We start from the raw sequence: 20,102 nt of genomic DNA, 5'->3' as shown, positions 1-20,102 counted from the left end.
GTTTCAAAGAGAAGTTGTGTTTCTTTGATTAAATAAGTAATTTTGTTACTTCCTAACAATTCTAATATACTGCAATTTGAAGAGCGGCATTTCCAAATTTATACATTGAATAAGAACATTGTTTACCATATTTTTTTCCCCTCTATTATTGTTTAAAAATTTTTTGATTTTCAAGAGCTATTAACAAAATTTTGAGAGTATGCAACAAGGATTAATAGTTTTCATTTTTTTTGTATGTGTGTGTATTTAAGGCTGCATTTACGCCCATCTGACTTTAATTCAAATTTTTGACAACTGGCGTGAGGTGCCATTGAAAATTAACCTTAAACATCTGAATTGAAGGACATGTCATAGGGGTGTAAGTGCACCCTTAATTTCCATTGCAAAACATTTTCAAATTATTTCTCTAATCATAATAATTAGAATGCTAGTAATATAACCAAAAATTTAAATCATTACAGATCCGATGACTGAAATTCTCAGAATTTGGTAATTTTTTTGAATTATTTAAAATTATGTAATATGTATGTTCTTCAATGAAAAATTCCGAAAGCTTTTGAAAATTGAATATCTCTCAATTGATTGAATATATCAGAAATTTTTGATCAGATAAATGTTTTCTTTGCTTTTCTCTTTTGCTTATTCAGTTATTATATATCATCCAGGCTATTACACAGTTGATGCACGCAATTCGCTATATACAATTGATTTTTGTCTTACATTTTACAATGGTTACAATTATTACCTTGTTTTCTCTACTTTCAAAAACTTTTATACAGATGATGATATATTATTATCTAACCGTATTTATTTGATCAATGAATTACATTACACATTAAAAATCCGGCCTGAATCAAATATAAAAATATCTTTTGGCATATTTCTAATTCCATCCACATTTAATTCTCTCGAATTCCTCATTTATCCAAGTATGACCATATCCTATCCAATAACAAAAGATGCCAACTATGGAAATCAGAAAAATTATTTGCTGATTCTCAATGATGAACCATTTAATATAAATATTTCCAAAGGACCAAACGATTTTAATGGGATTTCTTACAGTGCATCAGGAGATCTTCTTCGATTTGAAACTGATCTCTTTCGTATTCCAAAAACAAAAATATTAGCAATTGAATATTCAGCTAACAAATGCCCAAGTAATACTACATATAAAATATCAACAGGAAAATTTCAAAATACATATAAGTATTATGATTCACGTGGCGAACAACTTGTTTTCCCTAATAAAATATATATTGGGCCACTTGCATTTAGATTGAAGGAAGGCCAACATCATTTTAACCTTACGGATACAATAAATTTAACTATTAGAAAGAATTCAATCATCATATTCTCCTATTATAGAAATGTTCAAGGCACTGCTACAGTTAATGAAAGGGAAAAAAATTAAGGCAACCGCGACACCAAACGCTATGGGCCTCACTTTACTATATTTCGAAACTTCTTAGTCAACAATTTTTTAAAATATGATATAGATTTCGGATCTGCGACTATATGGTCGCCTTGCAAAATAAATTTTGAATATTAACGATTGTCTTTATTTGGCCGGACATGTACCCTTTTATATAATATGATATTTCCATGTATTTTGATTAAATTTACTTCTGGTTATACAAACGAAGACACGCTCGTCATTCCGGAAGGTACGAATGAAACAACTCCATATCAATATGCTAATTATAATAATTTCACTAATATCATTTTTCCAGATTCATTAGTTACAATCAATGAGAGATCTTTTTATAATTGCACAAGCCTACAAAGCCTTGAATTACCTCCAAACTTAACAAAAATTTCAAAATACGCCTTTTCATTTTGCATTAGCTTGCAAAAAATCATATTTCATTCAAATATTGATACCCTTGATGACAGACTGTTCGAGCATTGCACAAGTCTTGAAAAAATACAATTTCCACCTTCATTGAAACAAATCAGTGGTAATGCATTTTTAAATTGTATTAATCTTGGTAAAATATCATTTCCAGATACAATAAAACGTATTTCAAATTGTGCATTTCTAAATTGTCAAAAGTTAACATTTGAATCTTTGCCAAAATCATTATTTTGGATTGGAAGGAATGCATTTGACTCATGTGAAAGCATAAAAAGTATTGAGATACCAAAATCTACTCAATTTATAGAAGGATTCTCTTTTGCGTTTTGCACTCAATTAGAAAGAATAGTTTTTTTAAATCCTCGTACATATTTATCAGGATGTAATTTTCGCAAATGTGAAAAACTGACCTATATTAAACTACCATCAGTACTTGATGCCATCGGCCATCATTTATTTTGGTCCTGCACTAATTTGGAATCAATTATCTTACCTGATACTATTAAAAAAATAGGTGAATCGGCCTTTTATGAATGTTTCAATTTAAAAGAAATGAAATTACCGAAGAAACTTACAGAAATTGGTGTATCAGCTTTTTATAAGTGTTATTCATTAATTAACATAATACTTCCAGAAAAGCTAGATTTAGTAAGACCTAAAGCTTTTATGAATTGCATTGGTATAAAAAATATTTCATTCCTAAATAAATCAACATCTATTGGCGGTTCCTGCTTCGCGGGTATGACATCTTTAGCTAATATTACTCTTCCAAGCGAATTGATAGCAATTTATAAAAACACATTTTTAGATTGTGTGAGTTTGAATTATATAAAGATTCCAAACACAGTATTGAAAATTGATGCATTTTCTTTTTTCAACTGTTCTAAACTTCGAAATATAGAATTACCAAGCGGCATAACTGAAATTTCTGAAAATTGCTTCGGCAATTGTGTTTCTCTTGAGACAATTATAATAAACTCTAATAATTTATTGTCAATTGAAAAATATTCGTTCCAATATTGCGTTTCTTTGAAATCAATACCACTACCTGTTTCAATTCGAATTATCAAACCATTTGCATTTTTATCTTGTCATCATCTAACAGAGTTGAATTTTCCAGATACTCTAACTGAGATTTGTGAAAAATCTTTCTATGAATGTACATCATTAGTTCGAATTAATTTACCAAAAGGTCTTAGTATATTAGGAAAAAATTCATTTTCCAATTGTGCATCATTGAAAGAAATTATTATTGAATCAAATTGTTCATTCGGACAAAACGTTTTCGAAAACAGCAGTATGATTGAGCATTTAATCTTTTCGTATCCAAATGTTAACATATTTAAGGAGAAGATGCTAACATCGTTAGTCAGATCAATTACATTCAATCCATCTATCAAAGAATATCAATCACTCGTCAAATTTGAAAATCTAGGAAATATTTATATTAATACATAAGGAAATGGATTGGTTCTCAATGAATATTTTACCCCACCAAACAAAGTTAACATTTTAATCATTGGGAGCATGCATAAGATTGATGACAAATCATTTTTAAATAGTGATATTAACAACTTTCTATACTGCGGCAATGAAGTAGTTGAAGGTAACTTCCTCTTAAATGCAAAATCGATAAACAATATCACAGTTTATAAACTCTATCCACAAAAAACTATAGGTGGTGTTAAATTCGAACGCACAAAGAACTGTCCTAACTTACCTGTAATCACGAATGGACTTACCATACTTCATATTTCTTTGATTGTTGTTTCATGTGCTACTGTTATTTGTGCCCTTTCAATTTTCATTTATAAATATCATAAAGCTCATAAATCGCAAAAGAGGATTGAAGACAAAATGCTTATTCAAAGGCTTGTTACTGAAGATTTTGGTTGATCTTATTCATTTGATAGTCGTTTAGACATATTTTAATGTTATTAAAATTCTTATTTAAATATAGATTAATAGTGTATTCTCCTACAAAATCAATAAATCTTTATTTTAGTAGCAAATAAGTAGAATAGCCATTGATTATAACTTTTAACTTTTGAAAATTGAGTCATAAAACTTGTCATATCATGAAATTTGGAATACAGTTGAAATAATGGTACATATAAACTTTTTTTAACTTCTTTTCCCCCATGAGAATATTTTTGCTCGAAGAATTTGATCGCGAGTACCTCAAAAATTTGGATTGACCCCAAAATAAAATGAGCGACGAAGTTGATAATGACAATGTTGTCGATTTGGAAGATGTATCAGATCCAGAAACACCTCCAAACAAAAATGTTCGATATGTTATATCTGCAAACCAACTTTATTCGATTTCATTGGCAGAATTAAATCTTCCCCCTGGTTTATGTGCAGGATATTGGAAGCTAAATACGTTTAATCAACGTCTTACAACACCGTCAGATGTAGTACTTGCTTTTTACTGTCCTTTATTTATTGGCCCATGCTGTACTCCACTTAGAAGAAAAGGTTGGCTGCGATTATTTCTCACACTAACATTTTGGGTTATGCTCTTACAAGTGATTATATTTTTTGCGTTATTATCAGTTTCTCACAATCCATTACATAATACAACCATAAATCCTAGTATTTTATCAACTTACGGCTGCTTATCTTCATCTATTGTCAGAAAGACAAGACAATACTGGAGATGTCTCAGTCCAATTCTGTTGCATGGAAGTTTTGGACATTTATGTATCAATGTATTCCTAGAATGCGCATTTGTACTTGGAAGAGAAGCACAGTGGAATGCTTTACGAACTTACGGCTCGTTTATCCTCTCAAATATTGCTGGCGCCTTTATGACTTTAGTTTTTAGTCCACAGACGTGTTATATAGGATCTAGTAACGGAATATTTGGAGTTTTCGGATCGTTCATCTCTCTTTACTTCATTATGTTCGAAACTCTTCAATGGAGACATAGAATCGGCGCATTATTTATGATTTCACTGTTAGTCATTTTCTTAATATTTGCAAGTGTTCAACCTGAAACAGATAGCTATGGGCATATTGGTAGTTTCCTTTTTGGATTAGTTTTTGGAGTTATTATTTTTGTAAATAGAATCAAAAAGAGAAATCATAGAGTAATTGCTTTAATCCTTGGTTCTATATTCTCTATTATACTTTTGCTTGGTCCAATGGCTCTTTGGGTATTTGAATGGAGTCCAAATGTTATTGCCGAATTTTTCAAGAAGTTATTTAGATAATTCGACTGAAAAAATGATTTCTGTAAGAAAGTGTCCATTATTTCCTTCAATTTTAACTAATTTTTATGTTTTTGAGAAAATTAGTTGAATATCAGAGTTGAATCAACGATTCGATTCATTTTCCATGTATACTGTTAGATGTCTCGATGTTTGACACATGATACATCTTATTTTGTTCAAAACTTTTGCATCCAAGATTATTTTTGGTTGCCAAGATTGTTTGTTAATGCTTTTATGACATAAACTTAATGTGATAATTATGTTTTTCAATTACATTATCTACAAAATCTTAGAGATATGATATCTCATTTTAATAATATAAAAGTTCTGTTTTTTTTCTTATGGATTATTAGTCTTTTCTAATAGATATGATGCTTTAGATCTCTCTAAGATTGATTATTATTAACAAATTTGAAATCTCTTTGAAAATATGGAAGATATCAAATCTACCAGAATAAATTGAATACACAGCAGTAGTTAGCATGTAATCTATATTGAATGGCTGCATTCATATCATTTTTTGTTTACAAAAAAATCTTTGATGGTAAAAAACTGATTTGCTAAGCAGAATATTGCTAATATCACACAATCAATCTAAAAATCTTTTCCTATTCCTTCGATGAAAAATTCTATCAATAAAAATGAATAGATTTATCGTAATTCTCATCGTTTTGCCACAATTAAAAATCATGACGTCTGATATTACACATGTCGGCTCATGCTCAGGCGGTAACTCTGTTCCAATGGATGCAGAAGGCCGTCCATACCATTATGGCTGCAAAGGATCAGAAATTGTAAATGAATTCTTACTTTGTTCTTGCTATAATCTTGCAAAAGAGATTTCGAAGCTTCTTGAAGGCGAAGTTTTCTTCAGAGCTTCAAACCGTGGCTATCATACATATACAGGTATGTATAAGGGCAAACGCGTTTCGATAGTCGCTTTCGGAATTGGCTTTGCTATGCTTGATTTCCTTCTTCGTGAAATCCGTGCAATCACAACAGGCAAGCTTACATTTATCCAGATTGGTGAAGCCCCATCTCCATCAGGTTTACCACTTGGAACATGTATCAACGTCAAAGATGCTGTTGCATTCGAAATTGACTACGGAAACTTCACACCAGAGAACGACTGCCCATATACAATCTACGCCAAGCCAGTCAAAGCTGATGAAACTGTTTTCAATTTGCTTGCTGAAGGATTGAAGAAGGCAAACCTTCCAGCCCAAGAAGGACGTGTTGCTTCTAACCCATCTTTCGTCTCAGGCATCAATGCTCCATCTGTTCAGAGCGGTGGACTTGGTTCATTCGATTTCAAGACAGAGAAGCTTATGAAAAAGCTTAACGAAAAGTGCGGAACAATTTCTACATTCGAAATGGATACATACATGCTCTATTGGACAGCTCTTCGTGAATTCCAAAAGAATATCAAGACAGGAGCTATCTCTGTTGTCTCAGCTGATATGGATGGCCATATCCTCCCAACAGAGGAACTCATTAAGCGCCAGGTAGAAGCTGCTAAAGTTATCCTTGAAAAACTTGGCGAATTACAGTGATTTTCTTCCTTGCTATAGCTATATCTTAATACAGCAACAAAATTTAGGTAAAGTGATACATTAATAAACTATTTTCATTCAAAAATTTTTAGTATTTCTTCTAACCTAATTTTATTATGGCTTATGATTGACTATTTCTACTTCAATGATATCATTTGTGATTCAATCATGAAATAAACTCAATCTGATTGTCATATCATTAAAATATATAAACATGAAGGTCCATAATAATCTTCGCAATGTAAAATAATTGGTTCTTCGTTTACTTTACTATGTCTTTTATTAGAGGCAATTGAAGAGAAGTTGTATCAGTCTAATTCTATAAAACGAAATAAAGATTTTTTTTTATCTCAATGCTCTATAAAGAGCAGTATTACCTTTTATATTTATAGGAATATAAACATCATGAAGCTGTGTAATTGTCTAAATACAATTTCTTTCATTAATGAAATAAAATATGAAAACTTATTGATTTAAATTATAAACATTTTAATAAACAAAATAATAAATTAGATTTAAACAGATATAACAGAAGCCTTGTCACTCAAAACAGGAGGTCTCTTAATACTTCCTTTTTGTTTTCCAGTCTTCTGCATAGTTGTTGTATTCATTTTTCCATTAATCATTCCTGCCACATGATTTGTAGGTCTTCCACAGAGCAAACAAGTATATTTAGATGCAGCAGTATTTTCACCATCACAAATTCTATCTCCAAACTGTTGTAAAACAATTTCTAATTCATCTCTTGTCACCCAATTTAAGAATGACGCCTGCATATTTTCAATTTGGTCATTAAATGCATTAAGCATTTCTCTGACTCTATCAAACATTCTTTCTACAAACTCTCTATCAATCTTTTTGTCCATCAAAGCGACAATAGAATTCGTAGATTTCTGCATTTGAAGAACTCTTTCATCAACTTGTCGAACAAGTCTTTCTCCGAGTTGGCTGACACTTACACTTGCAATCTTAGTGACTCTCGTCTCTAATTGCTCGTCAGTGATTAAAGGAAGCTGTGGTGCTTCGTTTCCATGACTTGTGCTTGGTCTTTTAGGTGCAGGAACACTGTATCTTATGATTACTTTTGTCGGATTTTGATTTGATACTTGAGGAATTAATGGTGGTAAATTGGAAGGTTCAAAAGAGGTATTTCCTGTTTCATGGGGATCAAATATATCTGTAGATGATTGTCTGACATTCTGCGGTTGAATGTATCTCTCTGGTTGCGAGTAAGGATCAAAAACCGCCAATTTATCATGGCTTGAATTCAAATCAGTTTTACTTGGCCCGGCGGTTAGTTTTTGGCCGTATTCTCTTTTATCTTGAGGCAATGGAGGTAAGTCTTCAACGAAATGTGCGAATGAGAGATCGATGAGTCTTCTTTGGTTCTGAGGAAGCGAATAATTCGTTCTTGGTTTGATTTTTTCGAGTTTTTTCTTCTTTTCTTTCTTTTCTTCTTCTTCCTCTTCCTCCTCCTCTTCTTCTTCTCCATCTGTTGACTTCTTCTCTTCTTCCTCCTCTTCTTCACCTTTTCCTTTCTTTTCTTCATCGTTTTCATTCGGTTCTGAAACTTCCAAATTCTTTAATTCTTTTTCTTTGTCGACTTCCGCTGGTTCGTCGCTGCTATCCTTGTTGTCGTGCATGCCAAACTTGAGATCTTGTGGCATATTGACTCTGCGACGAAGATTTGTCATTTGATCAATCAAAGTTTTTCTTGTTTCATCGAATTCTCCACGAAGATTGAGTTGTTGTTGAGCGATTTGGACAATACGTGAGTTAAATGTTGAGTTTAACTGCAAAATGTTGTCGGCAAGCGTCTTATTATTCTCTTGATGCAGCATTTGTTGCTGTTGGAGCTGTTTAAGGGCTTCTGTGTGCTTGGACAACACACTCTTGATCCACTCAATCTCTGTAACGACTTTCATGGAGCTCTGCATTTGTGTTGTGTAAACACGATTTTCAATAACTTGTAAAACACGGCTATCGATGTTTTCATCGGGTATAGGAGCAGTAATATCCTTAACACTAATTGTGGAGGACACAACTGGTTCCTGTGCATCGATTTTAAGGCTTTGAGAAGATGGACTTGGAGAAATATCATCTAGATCGATCATTTTAGGAGGCTCTGGCATTTTAGGTTGTTCTAAAACAGGCTCTTTAATCATATTGACAAGATCTTGTGCTGTTAGTCTTCCTGAATCGAGATCTTCTTTTTTGACAGAAATTTGCTTGGAAATAATATTCTGATATGCGGAAGCTGTATTTGATGGTCCTGCACGCTCAGGAGGCTTCTCAGTTGGGGTTCCAATTAATGGCATTGTTTCGACAGATAATTGTAAAGAATCTAATCTTTTTTCGAGACTTTTAGTAACAACTGGGAAATTAACCGAAAGTTCTGATACTTGGTTTTCTATTTCTGGATATGTTCCTAACATATTCTCAATATTTCGTATTCTTGACTCGATATACTCTGGAGTTTCGTTATCAGACGGCGAAGGCATTTGTTGTATATTGTTCTGCTTTAGAACTGAAGAAACAGTTGCAGAGCCTGAAGTTCTTTGATAAAGTTGATCAATTTTCTTTTTGATAAGTTGTATTTCTGTTTCAATGAGGCTGTCTTTGTTGTTCACTTCAATGATTTCGTTATGGCATTTTTCGATTTCTGCTTTATTATCAACTGCAGACTGATCGCAAAGTCTTTTTGTCTCATTAAGAGTTTCAAGGTCTTCTGATTCAACAAAATTGTGGATTTCTTCAACTTTTTGATCAATTATCAGTCCAATTTTTTGATTTTGCGAATCTATATATTGTTTTGTGGCATTTAATTTAGTTGCAAGATCATCAATCTGATCTAATGCTTGATTGTATGTTTCTTTTGTAATTAAATTAGGAATTGTACCTTCAATAGTTGAAATTCGAGAATCATGCGATTTGAAAACTTTAATAATTTCAAAAATAGCATCTCGTAATTTAGTACCATCCCATGAAACGTCGACAAGGCTTTCAGCTTTCAGTGCCTCACTGAAACTTGCCATAGCCCTGTAAATTTAATTAAAAAACGTACACTTTACATTGAGCAATACAATTGTACAATTGCGCTGATAAAATTAAAGTGTTAAAAGGATGCCACGAAAACTTTTTGGATTAATCTATTAATCTAAGGATAAAATTTACCAACATTCAATTTTTTTAGTTTCATAGACTGTATCCATTTTCTGGATGGCCCTTTGACTTATAGGGCTGATTTTGATTGCACATCCCCTCGTCGGTCCAAGGAATCATTTCATCATTTCAGATTTTGAGAATAATGCAATCATGAACTAGTATTCGTTAACCTCCTAAACTAATTCTACTTGTTTAGTCTTCATTCACGTAGATTTGATTGCACCATATACTCATTAGAGAATCAACGTAGTTTAAAGTCACTTATACTCATAGTTTTCCTAGATTTAATATCAAAATTACAAACTTGCTGATTTTAAATTGGCAGATTAGTTGTTGCTTTTCATCTTTTCTCTAAAAGTATGACGCAAAGTATTCAAATATTCATATGCTATAAGTTATAATAATAAAATTTTTAGTTGCTGATAAAGAAATCGGCAAAAGTAATGGAAAATTTTAATTATTAGTATAAATTAGTCAGATGACGAAGAGGAAGAAGAAGATGATGAGGAAGATGAAACTACGTGGATTGGACGTGATCTGCTGTGGGAAGAATAACTGGTTGTAGCCAAAGCCATAGCCATAGCCATAGCCAGGGGACATGAATGGTGACGGTTGTGGGTAAACGTTGATAATAGTGATGTGATGATGATTCTTCTTTTTCTTCTTTGACTTTTCATCATCATCTGAACTTGAAGATGATGAAGATGAAGATTTATGGTGTTTCTTCTTCTTATCCTTCTTCAACTTCTTATCTTTCTTCTTCTTCTTTTCTTCCTTTGGCTCTTCTTTGAGAGAAGATTTTTCTTCTGATGACTTTGTTTCAACCTGTTTTTCACTTGTTGAGAAGGGAAATTTCCATCAAAGCTATCAAAAGGAGAGCAGCCAAAGTTATATCGAAGGTATATTTGCTCTCTAGCTTTGATTCTTCATTTGAGAAATTCTGACTATTTTCTTTTTTTTTTTGACTTATCTTTTTTTTCTTCATTTTTTAAACGAAATGCTATCAAAAGCTAATGATAATCATATCGAAGAAACAAATCCTAATGCCAATGACTCCAGAACACAGGGCAGTGGATCACAGGAGACGAAGGTTTCTCCAATTGATTTATTTATTAAAGATCATGAAAAAGAAATCAAAGAAAAATACCCAAATTTGAATGATTCTGAACTTCGTTTAAAGTACATGAGCGAATTTAATAATTGTCCAATGAAAGAAAAGGCGAATTATATTCAGCAAGCTGCCTTAATTAACTCAGGTGCCGCTACGATAGATGGAATATCAAGCAAATCTGAGCAACAACCTAGTGCTGAATCAGAAAATTCCCAGTCTCAGCCCAAATCATCTGAATCAGACAAAAAAGAAGAATCATCTAAACCTTCAACTTCCAATCAGAAAGAAAATACCACAGAAATACAAAGCAAGGCTACTACAGCTCTTGATATTTTCATTGAAGAACACGGCAAACAAGTTCGCGAGAAATATCCAGATCTTGAAGGTGCCGACTTGAAACTCAAATATTTCCGCGAATATCAGAATCTTTCAATGGATGAAAAAGCTAAATATATTTCACGTGCAGACCAAAACAAAACAAATGGTCCTCAACAAGAAACTAAACCCTTTGGCACAGGACTAGGTCTTACACCTAAACTTGTTGGTTTTGATGGTGTTTTTGGTGGTCCAAAACGTTCACTACTTGGAGCACCTCGTAAGAATGATTCCGAATCAGACAAAAAAGAAGAATCATCTAAACCTTCAACTTCCAATCAGAAAGAAAATACCACAGAAATACAAAGCAAGGCTACTACAGCTCTTGATATTTTCATTGAAGAACACGGCAAACAAGTTCGCGAGAAATATCCAGATCTTGAAGGTGCCGACTTGAAACTCAAATATTTCCGCGAATATCAGAATCTTTCAATGGATGAAAAAGCTAAATATATTTCACATGCAGACCAAATTAAATCAGGCGCTGTTCAGCACGAACCAATTTCAAACAACAACGAAGGCAAACAATCCCTTAAACTTCCATCAAATGGCTCAAACAACAATGGTCTGAGCTTGAAACCTAACAATAGATCCAACATTGGAGCAAAAGGCAAAATAACAGACACAGTTCCTAATAAATCAGAAGGAATGGAAATGTTCATCACACTCAGATCAAGAGAAAACAAAGATGAACAAGTTCCAAGAAACCAGTATTCCGATTTATATATGGATTTGCCACCAAGTGTAAGACCAGACTACGAGGAATTCGCCAAGATGTACAATGAAAAGAAATCAAATGAACAAACAAGCGAAAAACAGGTTGAAACAAAGTCATCAGAAGAAAAATCTTCTCTCAAAGAAGAGCCAAAGGAAGAAAAGAAGAAGAAGAAAGATAAGAAGTTGAAGAAGGATAAGAAGAAGAAACACCATAAATCTTCATCTTCATCATCTTCAAGTTCAGATGATGATGAAAAGTCAAAGAAGAAAAAGAAGAATCATCATCACATCACTATTATCAACGTTTACCCACAACCGTCACCATTCATGTCCCCTGGCTATGGCTATGGCTATGGCTTTGGCTACAACCAGTTATTCTTCCCACAGCAGATCAGACGTCCAATCCACGTAGTTTCATCTTCCTCATCATCCTCTTCTTCCTCTTCGTCATCTGACTAATTTATATTTTGGCAAATGGTATTGAAAACTGAGATATTTATGATTTGTATGTATTACTGTAGGACATATGCTAGCATAAATTCATTATATTTTTTGAAAAAAAAATCCTATATTGAATATCTGAATTGTTGGCTTGTTCCTCATCTGATGTGCTTGCAAAGATGTTGCATCCAAGAAGAGGAACAGTGTCTTCAAAGATGACTTGAGAGAGTCTTTGAAGACTTTCTTTTTCAATCAGATACTGATTGAAGACTTAGTTTCTCATGAGAAGTACTTGTACAGATTTTGTATCTCATGATACTGATAAAGGAATGATTTGAACAAAAAAAAGTTACTTTCATTTTTATTATTATTATTATTTATTTTTTTTTTTCAATATAAAATAATTTTATCGGAAAAAGAAGTATTAGATATTTGTAGTGTTGCATGCTAAGTTCGGTCAACGATAGAAATTGAGTGGAAATTAATCGTCGAGGAAGTACGATTATTAAAGTAAAAAAAATGTTGTGGGATTTTTTATTATATTATATATTTATTTAATAATAAAATTTTTTTGAGTCATTTTAAGAAGCACATATAATTTTTGAATTTAAAAATTAAAGTAGTGTCAAACGAATTTATCACTTAATTTAATACTCAGATTTCTTAAAATTAATGAAAAAAAGGTTTTCTGAGAACTTTTGAGAATGGTTTTCAAATTCATTATTGAAAATATATAGGTATTGTATGAAATTCCAACTTTATATTTATTAAAATTCTAAATTTTTAATAAAATAACTTTTCAGAGGAATATGATTTTGAATGGTTGATTCATAAGAATATAAATGTCTACGATTTAAGGAGGGAATTGTTCCTTATGAGGTATACATCATAACTATATACCTCATAAGGAACAATTCCCTTTTTGATAGCTGGGAAACTTTCTCTGAATAACTTATCATTTGGAGAAAGTTCCCCAGCTATCTATTAGGAACTAAAGGCTATGAGGCACTAATATATAATCAGTGCCTCATAGCCTTTAGTTTCCTATTAAAAACGAGAAAACTTGTTCGAAATGATAAACAATTTCGAACAAGTTTTCTCATTTTAAGGAGGGAATTGTTCCTTATGAGGTATACATCATAACTATATACCTCATAAGGAACAATTCCCTCTTGATATCCTGGATATTTTTGAATATATTTTTTTAATTAAAGTTCTCAAAAGTATTATCAAAAGTGATTTTTAAAAATATCTCCAATTAATTAACTAATTAAAAGTATTATATTTTTAAAATTAAATAGTTTTTCAATTTTTTTGAAGGAATTGAGATACTTCCCACGACAATAAAATTGAGAGGTTTACATTATGACTGATCTTAGCATGCAACAGTAGCACCATGTTCAACTAAGAAAGTCATAATATTTGTTGCTTCAAATTTGGTGGCAATACTAAGAGGGCATTTTTTAATATCGAGAGAATTCCATAAAACAATGATAAAGATAGAAAGAAAGAGAATATCATAAAACAATGATAAATATGAAATGAAAGAGAATAAGTTTTATGTTAACATCTGCCCCATGCTCAACTAAGAATTGGACAATTTCTATTGAATTCGCATGGATTGCAATACTAAGAGGGCATTCATTAATATCGAGAGAATTTCATTAAATAATGATAAATATGATGAGAAAGAGAATGTCATAAAACAATGATAAATATGAAAAGAAAGATAATCCAATAAAACAATGATAAATATGAAATGAAAGAGAACGTGATCAAACAATGATAAATATGAAATGAAAGACAATGTCATAAAACAATGATAAATATGAAAAGAAAGATAATATGATAAAACAATGATAAATATGAAATGAAAGATAATCCAATAAAACAATGATAAATATGAGAAGAAAGATAATGTGATAAAACAATGATAAATATGAAATGAAAGAGAATTTTATAAAACACTAATAAATATGAAATGAAAGACAATTTCATAAAACAATGAAAAATATGAAAAGATAGATAATCCAATAAAAAATGATAAATATGAAATGAAAGAGAATGTAATAAAACAATGATAAATATGAAATGAAAGAGAATGTGATAAAACAATGATAAATAAAAAAAAAAAAAAAAAAGGTAGTGGGGCTTCCAGGCACTTCGTGCCCTCTAGCCCCGAAGATGTTTAGTATAAATGAAGTTTTTATTCGGAAAATTGTTAGTCTTCTGGTGTGAATTCGGAGGACTCTTCTTCTTCCTCCATTGCTTCTGGGAAGAAGCCTTCTTCTGGGTCGAAAACATTATATAATGTGTCGCTTTTCACAAATTATATATGTTTTCATGTTTTGTCACTTTTCTGTCACTTTTCGGGTAAAAACATTTTTATTATTATATATAAATGAATTTTACAAAACCACCGTTACCGTTCTTTGGAAATAAGAGTAAATGTAAAGATATTATATTGAGAGAACTTAAGAAACTACCGAATGGTCTAACATTTGTAGATTTGTTCGGTGGAAGTTTCTATATATCCCATTTGTGCCATATAATATTTCCAGACTCAAAGATTATATGCAATGACTTCGACAACTATATGGACCGTCTCAAACATATTCCAGACACAAACAATATATTGAAAGAGTTAAAAGAAAAGATACCTATAGGTAAGATGGAACGTATATACCATTAGATAAGAAAAATATTGTGAGAGAGGTTTTGAAAAAAGCAGAATATGTAGACTGGAATAGTATATCTGCTAGACTATTATATAGTGGTGCTATAAGAGTTCATGACATTGAAACACTTATGTCAAAAGTTTTATATCTTAACTATACAAATGTTTTCAAAGAGGACATAGAAAAATATATTGAGGGTATAGAGTTTGTGAGATGTCGTTGGACAGAGTTGTATGAAAAATATAAAGACAAGGAAAATGTTTTCTTTATAGTGGACCCGCCGTTCTATAACACATGGGATTTTCAATACAAGTAGACTGGACTTTGAGAGACTCTTTAGAAACTTTAGACGTTTTACATAACCATCCATGCTTTTACTTTACATCCGATAAAAGTGGTTTGGAAAGTGTTATGAGATGGTTAGAGGACATACATGACTATGAGTTTAGATACGATAAGATAGAATATGAGAGAGGTCCTATAAACTGGAGAAAGTGTCATAACAAAGAAATTTTATTGGTAAGTAAATGTGGTTTGAAATAGGACTACTTGTTTTAGGTTTTTTCCATTGTGTCATTTACTTATTTGACGTGGCAGAAAGATATAGAGAATATGAAGATGAACCAATACCAGCAAATGTTCAGCATATGTACTCGTAAGAGATATTTTTATCTAATATTAAATGGACGCACAGAACTTAGCGAATGCACAGCAACCTGGACAACCAAACCCAGAGAATATTCCAAATGAAGTTAGAATACAAACTGCAATGGCAAACTATGGTCAAGTGCCAACAGATGTACAAATGCAAACTGCCATGTCAAATGACGCTGCGTTAGGCTTACCACCATGGTATGCAAATATGAGATGGAAAGAGTTTTATACAAACCCTGAAGTGGGATATAAACAACTCTATGCAGATGACGCGAACACAGGAGTTGACCCAGAATATGTTTTCTACCAGAGGAGAAATAGAATGTATGAGCTCCAGTTAAAGAATGCAATGGAACTCAACAGGAAACGTAAGAGACTAGGCGGACATTAGATTTTTACATATAGTAAAATGGGTTTCTTTGGAAGAATAGGAAACTTCTTTCGAAATGTTGGAAGAGGTATATGGAATGGAATAAAATCTGTCGGAAGAGGAATTTGGAACGGAGTCAAAAATATTGGTAAAAGAGTAGGTCAGTTTGTTGGTATTATACCTAAAGACCCTGAACCAGAAGAGCAAGCTCCTGTTATACAACAGCCTGAACCTGCACCACAGTCTAGTTGGCAACCAAATCCAACACCTCAACCGTATTAAAAATTATATTTTTACCGTTCGATAGTAGTTGTATATGAAACTAAGTTCTAAGTAAAACGCATGGTATAATGGAATTATTCTCTTTCTTCCATCTGTAGTAAACCATACTTGAAAGTCTGAAATACTTCCACTTGGTGGTTCGTATAACTTTGTAGGTTTTTCGTAAAAGTCATTTGCCAAGCATAAAAAAGAGTTTTGGGCGCCAGAAAATGAAGCATGAACAATAATAGCAGCTGGGTCGAAAACATCTTTAAATAAATATGGTTCATCTCTTGCATATCGACTGTAAATATTTGCTAAAGGAAGTTCGACTTTCTGATTTAACATTCTTTGCAAATAATACCATGACATTGCAGTGAATTCTGTATATATTTGTTCGTCTTTCTTTGGATTGTCTTCGTAGATTTGAAATGACACTTGTGAATTTTGTTTGTCATATACAATTCTCACATAAAGTGTGCTCTCGGTATTTGCATATTCATCAGCATATTTTGCATAACATGAATTTATTTTATCTTCTATATTTTTTAACGCAGTCTGTAGAGAAGATGAAAGGTCAACTTGTATTAGCTCAATTTCTTCCCACATTTTTCGTTTCCCTTCAGATATATAATCTATATGAAACCTTACAATAAATGGAAAACTTTTATCTTCTACAGACACAAACTTCATTCTACGAAAGCCAATAGCTTTTGTGACGGATGGGTCTCTTAACCATCTTAGTGGGTAGTCAAAACGATAGCCTTCATGTTTTACGGTCTCTGTCTCAAACTTTTGACCGACATTCGTAAAAAGTTCATCTAATGGTTTAGTTGTAGCAACTCTTGAATTTTCTTTTTCTATTGAAAGCATATTTTATCTAGAATAAAAATGTCGAATGAAACAGCGTCTATGAGAGAAATACAACACAACCGACAACTCATTGTACAAGCTCTAAATAAGAACACAACAAACTTTTCAAACTATTCTAAGATATCTGAGTCATTGAAAGAAGGAAACTTAAAACTGACGATAAACCCATTGACAGACGAGTTTCTGTTTCAAGACAGTAAGAAACCATACTGTTTGTATAAATCCAACAAAAAGAACTTTAAACGAGAAACCTATAGATGAACTTCTTTTGAAGGCAGATATTGACAACAAAGCTGACAAAGAGTAATGTAGATGCAACAAGAGACTATATTCTCGCATGGACAGATAGAATACCACAAAAACATCATACACATAACATCTATGACGTAGATGAACTACCAGCAATGTTAGATGACAAAGCGGAAAACATATGTTGACAATAAAATGTCAAGTGAAGTGACAAGAGCTGACAAAGAATATTCTAAAAAGACTCATACACATACCATTGCAAATATTAAAACTTACAAGAAACCTTAAACAGGAAAAGTGACGTTGGACATACACACGATTTCTTCGCAACTGTTGGTATAGAAAATATTGAAGGAACGGTTGAAGGAGCTGATGGAACTGGTGGGGATGTATTAAATTGGAAACCTCCTAACTTTCCACAAGGTTTAACATCGGAAGAAGACATAACAACGATGAGATACATTAGATGTAGAAATGTCTATGTCATGGAGGATGAAAAAAAAGTTAAATTCACTGCTCAAGATTTATATGATAAAAAAGCTGACAAAACAGAGCTTCAAACGTTAAAGACAGAAATACTTCAAACAGTATATCCTATAGGTTCTATTTATACGTCAATGAACTCTACCAGACCAGAAGTAGTACTTGGTTTTGGAACTTGGACTCAAATAGTCGACAGGTTTTTGTATTGTGCAAACTCTTCAAAGGAAACAGGTGGAAGTAAAACGATTTCAGGTGAAAACTTACCTGCACACAGTCACTACATAAATTTAAGTACATCTGAAGCAGGTTTGCATAGTCATAGATTTTGGGATTGGTCAGGAATGACAAAAGGTAAAGGATATGATGTTAAAGAGGACGTTAAGTTTGCTATAAATTGTTACTGGAGTAACACTGAGGTAGGAGGAAGCCATACACATCGCGTTTCAGGGTATACGCAAACAACGGGACAAAGTAAAGACTACATGCCACCTTACATGACAGTTTACGCATGGTATAGAAATGCTTAGTCGTCATTTTCAACTTCTTTAGCATATTCGTCAGGAGTTGTCTTATATTTGTTAGGAACTGTCTTTGAAAGTATACCACCTTGAACCTTAACAAGTTTGAAACGAGGTCTGACAATAGTAGTTTTATCTTCTGCTTGCAGTGTGTACATTTTGCCATGTTTGCCTAAAACTTCATAATATTCTCTTGTATACTTTCTTCTATTTTTACGAACACGAATGCGAGTACCTGTCGAGTTCCCATTGTTGTCATAGTCAATAGTATTTTCATATGGGTCGCGTTTAGGTATTTCTATTTTTACTTTGTCACCTTTCTTAAGTTTGAAGCCTGGCATTCTTTCTTGTTTGTCTCTTTTGACTAAACTATTAAATATATAGTCTTTCTCTAAGTCAGGGTTGTTTTTCATTTCTTCGGGGGAGTGGTTTCCCAAACCTTTTTGTTTACGGTTATTGTAAATATTTAAAACTTGTCTCATCTTTGCCTGGGAGAAGTGTCTATACTTGTCGTCATATGACATTTCATTTGCTTCACCACCTTGTGGTTGGTTTAAGTCTCTTAATATTTTTATACAACCGTCAATGACACCAAGAGCAGAATGGTTTTGGTCGACAATGAAATATTGGTTTACATTTTTTGAACGCAGATAGTTTTTAATATCATCTGATTTGAAAGAACTTTCACAGTCAGATGTCTTGTTTGTTGGATGGTATTTGTCAACGAATATTGTCAAAGCAGTTTTCACATCTAAAATATTTTTGGACCATAATGGTATGGCTTCACAGTATCTTGTGTTTTGACCAACAAATATTAGCCAGTATGGTGGTCCATCTTCTCTATACCTCGGAATGTTTTCCAAGATATCCATAAACCAAGCATTTGGTGTTGAACTAAAGATTTTTATCATGAGTGCTTTCTTTGTCGCTTTAGAAACATAGGGGTCCTTGTTCGGATTCGTCATTTTTTACCCTATAAGAAATGGGTTTATTTGGCGCATTAGCAGGAGTTGCATCCAGATTTTTGCCCGCAGTGGGAACAATAGCCAGAGGTGTATTTGGAGTTGGAAGGAAGATTTTGAGAGTACATTAGGTATACTGAAAGAGAAAGCACAACCTATTATACAAACTGTACAGAAAGGTTGGGATGTAGCACGAGATGCAGCAAATCTTATTCCAAATCCTGAAACAAGAGGAAAAGTTCAAGGATGGATGGACAATGTAGGAAGACAAGCAGGAAACTATTATAACAAAGCAAATGACTACTATAACCAAGCAGGACACTATATGGACCAAGGTGAAAGATTCTTTAACAGAGGATATAACCATGCACAACAGTGGGTAAACAACAACCAACCGCAACCGCCTCAAACGTGGGGAATGTAAATTTTTTTACTGAGATGAAATGAACAATACAGCATTGAGACAAATGGGCTCAAGATGGATTTGTCGACTTCCAGTAGTTACACAACCACGTGTTTGTCAAGTTCTTCCTATACCTCAGGAAGTTTTAGACCGACTTAAAAAACCTAAACAACCAGTTGAAAACAAACCAAACTAAAATTTTTTACTGAGATG

The 20,102-nt window shown here is 32.6% G+C and overlaps 13 protein-coding genes and 1 pseudogene across 14 annotated transcripts, besides 2 other annotated features; 10 read left to right on the top strand and 4 right to left on the bottom strand.

The window, feature by feature from the left end:
* Window positions 1–246: 246 nt before the first annotated feature.
* Window positions 247–373: a mobile genetic element.
* A 558-nt stretch (window positions 374–931) lies between these two features.
* TVAGG3_0968730 (uncharacterized protein) lies at window positions 932–1,414 on the top strand (the record flags this gene model as incomplete). The annotated part of the gene is made up of 1 exon (XM_001328526.1): window positions 932–1,414. The coding sequence occupies one exon, from the start codon at window positions 932–934 to the stop codon at window positions 1,412–1,414; it is 483 nt and encodes a 160-aa protein (XP_001328561.1).
* Window positions 1,415–1,594: 180 nt separating this feature from the next.
* Window positions 1,595–3,316, top strand: TVAGG3_0968720 (surface antigen family; the record flags this gene model as incomplete). The annotated part of the gene is made up of 1 exon (XM_001328527.1): window positions 1,595–3,316. One exon carries the CDS (start codon window positions 1,595–1,597, stop codon window positions 3,314–3,316), a length of 1,722 nt encoding a protein of 573 aa, XP_001328562.1.
* Window positions 3,317–3,385: 69 nt separating this feature from the next.
* Window positions 3,386–3,754, top strand: TVAGG3_0968710 (MyD88-dependent toll-like receptor signaling pathway; the record flags this gene model as incomplete). Its single annotated transcript, XM_001328528.1, has 1 exon — window positions 3,386–3,754. One exon carries the CDS (start codon window positions 3,386–3,388, stop codon window positions 3,752–3,754), a length of 369 nt encoding a protein of 122 aa, XP_001328563.1.
* A 262-nt stretch (window positions 3,755–4,016) lies between these two features.
* TVAGG3_0968700 (Clan S-, family S54, Rhomboid-like serine peptidase) lies at window positions 4,017–5,347 on the top strand (the record flags this gene model as incomplete). The annotated part of the gene is made up of 1 exon (XM_001328529.1): window positions 4,069–5,076. The coding sequence occupies one exon, from the start codon at window positions 4,069–4,071 to the stop codon at window positions 5,074–5,076; it is 1,008 nt and encodes a 335-aa protein (XP_001328564.1).
* Window positions 5,348–5,757: 410 nt separating this feature from the next.
* On the top strand, window positions 5,758–7,013 carry TVAGG3_0968690 (uridine phosphorylase family; the record flags this gene model as incomplete). The annotated part of the gene is made up of 1 exon (XM_001328530.2): window positions 5,766–6,629. One exon carries the CDS (start codon window positions 5,766–5,768, stop codon window positions 6,627–6,629), a length of 864 nt encoding a protein of 287 aa, XP_001328565.1.
* A 131-nt stretch (window positions 7,014–7,144) lies between these two features.
* Window positions 7,145–9,664, bottom strand: TVAGG3_0968680 (uncharacterized protein; the record flags this gene model as incomplete). The annotated part of the gene is made up of 1 exon (XM_001328531.1): window positions 7,145–9,664. One exon carries the CDS (start codon window positions 9,662–9,664, stop codon window positions 7,145–7,147), a length of 2,520 nt encoding a protein of 839 aa, XP_001328566.1.
* A 574-nt stretch (window positions 9,665–10,238) lies between these two features.
* On the bottom strand, window positions 10,239–10,748 carry TVAGG3_0968670 (uncharacterized protein; the record flags this gene model as incomplete). The annotated part of the gene is made up of 1 exon (XM_001328532.1): window positions 10,265–10,474. One exon carries the CDS (start codon window positions 10,472–10,474, stop codon window positions 10,265–10,267), a length of 210 nt encoding a protein of 69 aa, XP_001328567.1.
* A 38-nt stretch (window positions 10,749–10,786) lies between these two features.
* TVAGG3_0968660 (positive regulation of nitrogen compound metabolic process) lies at window positions 10,787–12,767 on the top strand (the record flags this gene model as incomplete). The annotated part of the gene is made up of 1 exon (XM_001328533.1): window positions 10,792–12,456. The coding sequence occupies one exon, from the start codon at window positions 10,792–10,794 to the stop codon at window positions 12,454–12,456; it is 1,665 nt and encodes a 554-aa protein (XP_001328568.1).
* Window positions 12,768–14,839: 2,072 nt separating this feature from the next.
* On the top strand, window positions 14,840–15,659 carry TVAGG3_0968650 (annotated as a pseudogene). Its single transcript has one exon. A coding segment is annotated over exon 1 (820 nt).
* A 139-nt stretch (window positions 15,660–15,798) lies between these two features.
* Window positions 15,799–16,161, top strand: TVAGG3_0968640 (uncharacterized protein; the record flags this gene model as incomplete). The annotated part of the gene is made up of 1 exon (XM_001328534.1): window positions 15,799–16,161. The coding sequence occupies one exon, from the start codon at window positions 15,799–15,801 to the stop codon at window positions 16,159–16,161; it is 363 nt and encodes a 120-aa protein (XP_001328569.1).
* An 18-nt stretch (window positions 16,162–16,179) lies between these two features.
* Window positions 16,180–16,422, top strand: TVAGG3_0968630 (serine threonine-protein phosphatase family; the record flags this gene model as incomplete). Its single annotated transcript, XM_001328535.1, has 1 exon — window positions 16,180–16,422. The coding sequence occupies one exon, from the start codon at window positions 16,180–16,182 to the stop codon at window positions 16,420–16,422; it is 243 nt and encodes an 80-aa protein (XP_001328570.1).
* A 3-nt stretch (window positions 16,423–16,425) lies between these two features.
* TVAGG3_0968620 (uncharacterized protein) lies at window positions 16,426–17,274 on the bottom strand (the record flags this gene model as incomplete). The annotated part of the gene is made up of 1 exon (XM_001328536.1): window positions 16,426–17,274. The coding sequence occupies one exon, from the start codon at window positions 17,272–17,274 to the stop codon at window positions 16,426–16,428; it is 849 nt and encodes a 282-aa protein (XP_001328571.1).
* A 138-nt stretch (window positions 17,275–17,412) lies between these two features.
* Window positions 17,413–20,102: part of a mobile genetic element that runs on past the window's edge.
* On the bottom strand, window positions 18,530–19,489 carry TVAGG3_0968610 (uncharacterized protein; the record flags this gene model as incomplete). The annotated part of the gene is made up of 1 exon (XM_051253622.1): window positions 18,530–19,489. The coding sequence occupies one exon, from the start codon at window positions 19,487–19,489 to the stop codon at window positions 18,530–18,532; it is 960 nt and encodes a 319-aa protein (XP_051079196.1).
* Window positions 19,930–20,085, top strand: TVAGG3_0968600 (uncharacterized protein; the record flags this gene model as incomplete). The annotated part of the gene is made up of 1 exon (XM_051253621.1): window positions 19,930–20,085. The coding sequence occupies one exon, from the start codon at window positions 19,930–19,932 to the stop codon at window positions 20,083–20,085; it is 156 nt and encodes a 51-aa protein (XP_051079195.1).

This window comes from Trichomonas vaginalis, chromosome I (assembly GCF_026262505.1).
Source record: "Trichomonas vaginalis G3 chromosome I, whole genome shotgun sequence".
NCBI classification, from domain to species: domain Eukaryota; phylum Parabasalia; order Trichomonadida; family Trichomonadidae; genus Trichomonas; species Trichomonas vaginalis.
This window is presented reverse-complemented; position numbering and strand designations above follow the sequence as displayed.